An 8786-nucleotide genomic window follows, 5' to 3' on the forward strand; every position below is an offset into this window, starting at 1 on the left:
TCAATCCGATAGCAAGACGCAAACCTTCTGAACAGGGCGTTGGTACTCAATTTGGCCCCGTCGCAAGGTCACAGTTCTGACGATTCCCGATGGATCCGGATGCAGCTTCACAATGCGAGCCAACTCCCATTGAGCCGGCGGGACGTTTTCGTTTTTGACCAACACTAGTTGGTTCTCCTTCACATTCTCCTCTGTAGTTCGCCACTTCGTACGCGGCTGCAGTGTGGCCACATACTCTTCACGCCAGCGTCTCCAAATTTCTTCGGTGTGTTTCTGTAGCGCCTGCCATCTGTCCAGTCGATTGACTGGGATATGCCGGACTCCTGGTTCTGGGATGAGGTTCAAGGGCTGTCCCACCAAAAAATGCCCCGGTGTCAAGGCCTCGTAACTGTCAGGGTTGCTGGAGAGCGCGCAGACCGGCCTTGAATTGAGGCAAGCCTCCACTTGGGACAAAACCGTAGTGAATTCTTCAAAGGTGATCGGTTCGGATCCAACGACCGCGAGGATGTGCTTCTTGGCGTTTTTTACGGCTGCCTCCCAAATCCCGCCTCGGTGTGGCGCCGAAGGAGGGTTAAATATCCACTTGATGCCTTGGTTGGTGAGGAAGTGATCCACCGCCCGGCTGTTGTTCCTGAACGAACGTTGAAGATCCTGGAGCCAATTGTCGGTACCAACAAAATTGGTCCCGTTGTCCGACCAAATTTCGTTGGGATATCCACGCCTTCCGATGAACCGCTTGAGCGCGGCGATGAAGGTTCTGCTTGAGAGGTCACTGGCAGCCTCTAGGTGCACCGCCTTGGTGGCCATGCATACAAACACCGCCAGGTAATCCTTGGATGTCTTGACTTCCCTGACGCACAATGCATGGATCTTAAATGGACCGGCATAATCTACGCCGACGTGAGTGAACGCACGCGTAGCCATCACTCGGGATACAGGTAGGCTACCCATGAGCTGATTGGCGGTCTGCCCCTTCAGTCTCACACATCGAATGCAACTGCGAACTGTTCGCCGAACTGCCGTTTGCAACCCAACAACCCAGTACTGTTGGTTCACCGTAGCTGTCAGTAGCGTTGGACCCGCGTGCAGGTTCTGCAGATGAAGGTCTCTCAGTAGCAATTCCGTCAACCGATGATCACGTGGGAGTATAACGGGATGTTTCACATTAAACGAATATGGCGAGTTCTGTAGGGGCTTGTTCACAAATGTCATAACGCTGGAGGGGGTGGGTGGGTGTCCTTCATGGTGTTACAGCTCGAACAAAATAAAATTTTCCCCATATAAACAGTGTTACAAAGGGGTGGGTGGGTGTTGAAAACGACCAATTTTAGCGTTATGACATTTGTGAATGAACCCTAGACGACCTCCCACTCGCATTGTTCCACTGTCGTCTAGGAATGGGTGTAGTGCAGACAATCGATTCTTGATCGGCAACTCCCCTGTCTTGGCGAGTATCTCCATTTCTTGCTTGAACACGTCGAATTGTGCAGCTCTCGCCAGCTGCAATCTTGCTGAGTCGATTTCAATCGGTGTCAATGTTGGCTCATGTTGAACGCCCCGCGCTGCTTGTAGGAAACGGTTCACGTATGCCAGCGCGCGTACAACCAACCTGTAGCTTGAGCGTCGATGTAGAAGTTCCAGCTCGACTGCATAGTTGCTTCGGCAAGATATTGGCAAGGTGTGTAGGGCCTTGAGCTTCCTTTCTTCGAGACTATCTTCATCGACGATTGGTTCATAGGGTTCAGCGTTCCAAAATTCTTCATCCTGGCGTAGCCACTCCGGTCCGAGGAACCAGAGGTCAAACGAAACGAATTCACCCGGCGAAAGTCCTCTAGAAGCGCAATCTGCTGGGTTGTCCTGGCTACTTACATGATTCCACCGCTCACGGGGTAGAAAGTTGAGAATGGCGGAAGTACGATTAGCTACGTACGTCTTCCACCTGCGAGGATGTGATGACAGCCACTGGAGCACGATTGTGTTGTCTGTCCATGCCCAGTGTTCCACAGTGAGATGAGAGAGTGCTTGAGTGACCCGCTGCATTAGTTCTGCCAACAGAGCAGCAGCGCTCAGCTCCAAGCGCGGCAGCGAGACTTGCTTGATTGGTGCCACTCTTGTCTTGGCAGCCACGAGGTTCACGAAAATGTTGCCAGCGTCGTGCCTTGCACGACTGTAGATCACCGCACCGTAGGCCATTTCGGATGCGTCTGAAAACCCGTGTAATTGCACCTTTCCACCGAAACTCACCATGTAGCGTGGTACGCGAATCTGTTCCAAGAGGTGGAGGCCTTCCTTGATGTCCTTCCATGGTACCTCGACTGAAGCAGGCAAAGGATCATCCCAGGAAACGTCACTCAGCCATAGTTGTTGAAACAAGATCTTGATCTTCACCATAACCGGAAACAACCACCCGTACGGATCGAAAAGCCTCGATGAATCCGAGAGCAGTTGTCGTTTAGTGTTGACGCTATCTACTGATAGGCTCACCTTGAAAGAAAACACGTCGTCCTTAGGTAGCCACTGGATGCCAAGCGCTTTCACTGCCTCCGGTTGTTCCGCAAGCTTTATCTCCACTGGCACCTGCTCCGTGTACTCGTTGTCGCTCAGAAGATCAGGTCGATTAGTCGTCCACTTTCGTAGATTGAATCCCGCAGAGCGCAGGATCTCGCACACTTGAACTTTCATCTGTCTCGCCTCGTCGATATTCTTCGCCCCGGACATGAAGTCGTCGACGTACATATCCAGAACTATTCGTTGGGCAGCTTCAGGGTACACCGTTTCGTAGTTTCTTGCTGCCTCTCGCATGGACTCGATAGCCAGATACGGTGCCGGCTTCGTTCCGTAGGTAACGGTACATAGACGGAAGTGCTTGATGGGTTCGCCAGGGTCGCTACGCCATACAACCCGTTGGAAGTCTCTGTCCTGTGGATGGACCCACACTTGGCGGAACATCTTTTCCGCATCCGCAGCGAATGCGATTTCGTTTGAGCGGAACCGCAGATGGACGTCGAATAGATCCTGATTTATGTTCGGCCCCGCCAAAAGCCGATCGTTGAGAGAGATGCCTGATTCTGATGAGCTCGAGGCGTCAAAAACCACGCGTAGTTTAGTGGTTGAGCTGTCCGCCTTCATTACCGCATGGTGGGGTAAGTAGAAGCATTTGTCAGCTGCCATGCTCAGGTCATTCGCAGGTACCTCCTCCATGTGTCCCAGAGCGAGATACTCATCGACGAAATCAAAGTACTGCCGATGAAAAACAGGATCGCGTTCGAAGCGATTCTCCATTGCCCTCATACGTTTGATGGCTGGCGTGAGGGATTCGCCCAGCGCAGGCTTCGATTCATCGAAAGGCAACCGAACGATGAAGCGTCCTGAATCGTCGCGTGTGGTTGTGGACCGGAAACATTCCACGGCGGCCTGCTCCTCTGGTGCGAGCTGCTGCGATTTCGGCACTTCTTCTTGTTCCCAGAACTGGCGCAAAGTACGGTTGACATCCACCTCGGTGTGGAGGTTGATGATGGAAACATTGCTGGGAACCCCTGCTGTGTAGATCGATTGGTTGCCACATACGATCCAGCCAAAAATCGTGTTCTGGGCGACTGGGTTCTCGAATTCGTCCTTGACTTGCCCCGGTTGGAGAATGGCAAGAAAGACATCCGCACCTAAAATGATATCAACGGGTGCCGGCTGGTTGTACGCCGGATCCGCCAGGGCATCCTGGATCTCCTTTTGTAGTAGCTTCGAATTGGGCTTCACCAACTGCGCAGGAAGTGTCGACGTTAGTTTGCCCATCACGAACGCGCTGCTTCGCAGAATCACGGCCTCGTTACACCGATTTGCAATCACTAGCTTAACGATTCCACGGGTTGTCCCGGCAGACTGTTGCGCCAGTCCGGAGACCACTACCTTCCCATTAGTACGCGGAATGCCAAGCTTGTTCACGCAGGCCTCAGTGATGAGCGAAGCGCCAGAGCCAGAATCGATCAACGCACGACACCTCAGAAACCCTCCGTCCACAGCCTTCACGTTGATGAGCGCCGTCGGCAGCACGAACGTTTCCTTCAGAGGCTTCGGAACCTGAACCACCAGCGAGCTAACAACATCAACGGGATCTCGCGACGGTTGCGTTGGCTGTTTCGGGTCATCACTACGTTCTTCCTTCCGATCACTTGAGTTTTCAATCTTCGGGCACAGCAGCGTGTGGTGGCGCTGCTTACAGCCGCCGACGCGACACACCGACTTCGAAGCACAATTCTTCACCGAATGCGAAGGTCGAAGACAATTGTAGCACAACTTCGCCTTTTGTACGAGTTCACGTTTGCACTGTAAGTCCATTTTCTTAAAGTCTTCGCACATACAGGGTGTTAGGTTCCTGAGTGCAAACTTTTTAAAGGGTGATAGAGGATCATAAATGGAAAAAATAATTGTTCTACGCATATGGTCAAATCTCAACCGTTACGTAGTTATTGAACTTCCAATGTTTATGACTCTTATTGCCTTAACTGGCAATAACTTGAACATGGTCAAACTTATCGAAGTTTTTTTACCCTTATTCGAAAAATTATTGAATTTTCTAACAAATGGCATCTTTGAATCGATTGGTTTAGTTAAATAACTAAGTTTTCTAGGGCAAAATAGCTAAAAATAGTGTATTTCTATTGGTTTTTGTCAATTATCTTTGAAACATGCGTAATAAATTAAAATTCTTTCTTTGGCAAAGTAGTGGCCCCTGTTACACTCTACAATTCGTTCTTTGATACCAAACTTCTATCTCTTGTTATTTTGTTGCAATTTTGATTTTAATATCGCATTTCAGATCATAAATTTGCAATTGTCGTGGAAAGCATTTTTTTGCGCATTGTGCCGCACATTTGAATCAAAATTGCAAGAAAAAGATAAGAGCTAGAAGTTTGGTGTCAAAGAACGAATTGTAGAGTGTAACAGGGGCCACAACTTTGCCAAAGAAAGAATTTTAACTTATCACGCATGTTTCAAAGATAATTGACAAAAACCAACAAAAATACACTATTTTTAGCTATTTTACTCTAGAAAACTTAGTTATTTAACTAAATCAATCGATTCAAAGATGCCATTTGTTAGAAAATTCAATAATCTTTCGAATAAGGGTAAAAAAAACTTCGATAAGTTTGACCATTTTCAAGTTATTGTCAGTTAAGGCAATAAGAGTCATAAACATGGGAAGTTCAATAACTACGTAACGGTTAAGATTTGGCCATATGCGTAGAACAATTTTTTTCTCCATTTATGGTCCTCTATCACCATTTAAAAAGTTTGCACTCAGGAACCTAACACCCTGTATGAATCGGATGCTCGCTGGAGCATTTCGCGCACTTTTGTATCACTGTAGTCGCATGCAGCGACTGCATCTTCTTCTCAGCTTGCATCTTCTTCCCGGCATCCTTCCGTTGGCCATCCGTTGTCACCTTCCTGCTGAACGCCGTGCAGGTTTCGAGGGCGTCGCACCGATTGTCCAAGAACTTGAGGAACTCTTCGTAGGATGGGTTCTCCACGTCGATAATCCTTTGGGCCCACAAGGACCGGGTGTCCTTATCTAGCTTCTCCAGCAGGAGGTGGATCAGCCAGGGGTCCCGTGTGTTGTACTCCTCTCCCAGAGCATTTAGTTGTCGAACTACCTCGTCCGAAGTAGTGACCAGTTTGCGCAAATTGTCGGCAGTAGCGTTGGTGATGACAGGCTGCTCGACAAATTCCCGGACAAGAGAGAAAACCGTGTATTTCTTCTTGTCATAGAAGTTCGACAATGCCGCCCACGCCTCCTTGTAGTTGGCATCCGAAATCGGGAAAGAATTTACCAGTCGTTTCGCATCACCGCTCAGATACGAAACCAGGTACTGCATTTTTAACGAATCACGCAAATCGCGTCTTGCGTGAATCGTTTGAACGAAAATATCCTTGAAGGATCTCCAATTCTTCCGATCGCCATCGAAAGTTGGCACATTTATTGCAGGAAGCCGGACGTTTGCGAAGGGTGCATGATTCGGCATCTGTTCTCCTCCTGCGGGATCGACGTTGTTTACGTTTGTTCTGCCACTCGACGACTGCAGCATCATCGTTCGCTGGGCCTCCAACAGCATCTGCATGGCCTCCCGAAGATCTGTGCTGGAACCGGCCACCGATCGGTAGCTACCTGAGGAGCCCCTGATGGAACTGTTGTCCCCGTCGTCATCGTTGTCATTGTGGGAAATGTACCGCTCGAGTGCATCTTTCGCACGATAGAAGTGCGTGTTGAATTCCTCCCGAAAGTTGTGCACTGAGGCGATTGCTTCCGGGTCGGGTTGATTCTCCTCTATCTCGCTTTGAGTGTCTCGGAACTTTCTGGCCAGATCCTGCAGCTGTTCGAGCCGATACAAAACCTCCCCGTGCGAGGCGTTTCGCTCGTGGAGTTTTTCGGCCGCTGCCAGCTGCCACTTCACTTGCACTAACTGCGCGTTTCTTCGACCGACCAACTTTTCCATTCCGGTTCGCGACGTAATCCGACGAAGAAGGACCAAAAACTGTACGGAAAGACGTTAAACTCCCGACGGAACCCGGAGAAGAGGAAAAAACCGCGTTTTACGATCTAAAATACAACTTTTTTTATTTGATCAACTTTTTTGTTCTTCTTTACATGTGTCGATTTGGATTTGGAATGAATTGAAAGGAAAATCTTGTGAAATCGTGTTTTTCGCTGATGACAGTTGGGCGCAAGGTGGTTGCGCAAAGAGGTGTGTAGTGTTGTGGGAGCGTCGCACCGGAACAGACCATATAGTGACTGAATATCGAACTCAAATAATATTGGAAAAACGGTGTATTGGCACCGTCCACTGCTGTTATTGATTTAGTGAAGTTTGAAAATCGCGAAGATGCACATTGAGAACGGTAAGCTACTCCCAAGCTCGATTGCTCTGGTCAAACACGGAGTAGCAACTACGATTTTTACGTTCATCTATGCTCATGTTCATGTTTGCGATTGGAGATAGAAGAACACGTTAAAAATGAACAATATAAAAAACGGCTAGGTTCTCAACTTTTCCAAAAATAATTACACATAAATGAAATGATTCATTACATACGATTAATATATATGAAGTAAAAGGAAAAAAAGACTGATTATACTTGCGCTATGCGTAGATGCGATCACTGGCCCCTCTTATACCGGCTTGTAGTCCAGCTTGCTTTCCAGTCTTTTGTTGTCGGCGACCTTCCGGACAGCCTTCATGAAGTCCTCCTGAATGACGTACTCGCGCTCGGCCCGGATGGCAAACAGTCCAGCCTCGGTGCACACGTTACGCAAATCGGCCCCGTTGAAGTTGTCGGACAGTTTGACCACTGCCTCGTAGTCGATGTCACCGTGCTTGGCAATTGGACCGGCATGGATCTTCAGGATTTCCAATCTATAAGTATGAAAAACGAGCAGTTAATGCTTGAAAATGAATGCAAGTCAGATGCCACTTACCTAGCTTGCTCATTAGGAAGTGGAATCTCGATTTTCCTATCCAAACGACCCGGGCGCAACAAAGCGGGATCCAACGTATCCGGGCGATTGGTGGCCATAATCATCTTAACCTGGCCCAACGAGTCGAAGCCATCCATCTGGTTCAGCAGCTCCATCAGGGTACGCTGAATTTCACGATCCGCTGAAGTTCCCTCGGAGAAACGACGCCCTCCGATGGCATCGATTTCGTCCATGAAGATGATGCAAGGCTGATGGTCTCTAGCATAGTTGAACATTTCCCGAATCAAACGAGCCGATTCTCCAATGTACTTGTCGACGATAGCCGATGAGACCACTTTTAAGAAGTTGGCATCCAGCTGCGAGGCAACAGCTCGGGCCAGAAGGGTTTTACCCGTACCAGGAGGACCGTATAGGAGACATCCCTTAGGTGGAGTAATTCCTACGCGCAGGAACAACTCCGGGTTCAGCAGAGGCAATTCAATGACCTCGCGCAGCTCCCGGATCTGCTCGGACAGACCACCGATGGCCGAGTAGGTGACCTCTCCGGGATCCTCGTGAGACATGTTGTAAACCAAGGGATCAACTTCCCGGGGCAAATATCTCATGATGGTCAACGTGGTCATGTCCAACGCCACTCGAGTCCCGGACTTTAGCTTGGTCTTGTCCAACTGCCTGCGGCAACCCACCACATATCGAGGGCCATTTGTAGCCTTGACGATGAACTTGTCCTCCGTCAGTTGTTTCAGCACTTCTCCAACGATCTGACCAACACTCTGCAAAGCCTTCAAATCGTTCTCCGATTTATCAAACTGTTTGGTCAACTCCTTCAAGGACTCTCGTACTGCAAGTAAACAATCCGGACACCAATCCGGAATGACAAATCATTTTTCGTGTCATAACCTCGACCAGTGAAATCTCCCCCAAAACATACGAAAAACTTACGCTCCTTCAGCCGGGATTCCACCTCCTTATGTTCTAGCAACTTCTTCCGGTAGTCTTGTAGCGCCTTCTCGCGAGCTGGTTCAACTGCGGTCGACATTTTTACACAATTTTATTGAAAAACTTCCGCAAAATTTGTTTTGCATCCACCAGAAGAAAGACGAACGATAATAAATTTTGACGCTTGCCGATGACTGGCAGGCAGTGTCAGTAGCGTAGAAAAGCTGAAGGGGCATAACTGAACTGTCAAATGTATCGAATTTATGTGGGCGCCAAGTTAGCTCAGTTGAAATTCGTTCGTTGCACGCTCAGATCATTTTCTACAAAATTAGGTTCTCAAAAGAATCCAAATTTTACTCCGATATTCCTCAGCTTG

The 8786-nt window shown here is 48.8% G+C and overlaps 2 protein-coding genes across 2 annotated transcripts; both read right to left on the reverse strand.

The window, feature by feature from the left end:
• LOC115269273 (uncharacterized) lies at window positions 1-4332 on the reverse strand. Its single transcript, XM_062856301.1, has 2 exons — window positions 1372-4332; window positions 1-1185 (listed from the first exon to the last, which is right to left on the reverse strand). Exons 1-2 carry the CDS (start codon window positions 4330-4332, stop codon window positions 1-3), a joined length of 4146 nt encoding a protein of 1381 aa, XP_062712285.1.
• Window positions 4333-7068: 2736 nt separating this feature from the next.
• On the reverse strand, window positions 7069-8606 carry LOC109430882 (26S proteasome regulatory subunit 10B). Its single transcript, XM_029877851.2, has 3 exons — window positions 8414-8606; window positions 7472-8312; window positions 7069-7409 (listed from the first exon to the last, which is right to left on the reverse strand). Exons 1-3 carry the CDS (start codon window positions 8508-8510, stop codon window positions 7166-7168), a joined length of 1182 nt encoding a protein of 393 aa, XP_029733711.1. The 5' UTR covers window positions 8511-8606; the 3' UTR covers window positions 7069-7165.
• Window positions 8607-8786: the final 180 nt, after the last annotated feature.

The sequence above is a fragment of the Aedes albopictus genome, chromosome 1, assembly GCF_035046485.1.
Source record: "Aedes albopictus strain Foshan chromosome 1, AalbF5, whole genome shotgun sequence".
Lineage (NCBI taxonomy): Eukaryota > Metazoa > Arthropoda > Insecta > Diptera > Culicidae > Aedes > Aedes albopictus.

What these genes read in the sequence shown, in the direction of transcription:
- LOC115269273 (XM_062856301.1), bottom strand. Translation starts at nt 4,332, where the DNA reads ATGGACTTACAGTGCAAACGTGAACTCGTACAAAAGGCGAAGTTGTGC. An exon ending in ACGACAGTGGAACAATGCGA is followed by an intron (nt 1,186 to 1,371) that starts GTGGGAGGTCGT and finishes AAGCCCCTACAG; the next exon opens with AACTCGCCATATTCGTTTAA.
- LOC109430882 (XM_029877851.2), bottom strand. Translation starts at nt 8,510, where the DNA reads ATGTCGACCGCAGTTGAACCAGCTCGCGAGAAGGCGCTACAAGACTAC. An exon ending in GGAATCCCGGCTGAAGGAGC is followed by an intron (nt 8,313 to 8,413) that starts GTAAGTTTTTCG and finishes GTTTACTTGCAG; the next exon opens with TACGAGAGTCCTTGAAGGAG. An exon ending in CTTCCTAATGAGCAAGCTAG is followed by an intron (nt 7,410 to 7,471) that starts GTAAGTGGCATC and finishes TCATACTTATAG; the next exon opens with ATTGGAAATCCTGAAGATCC.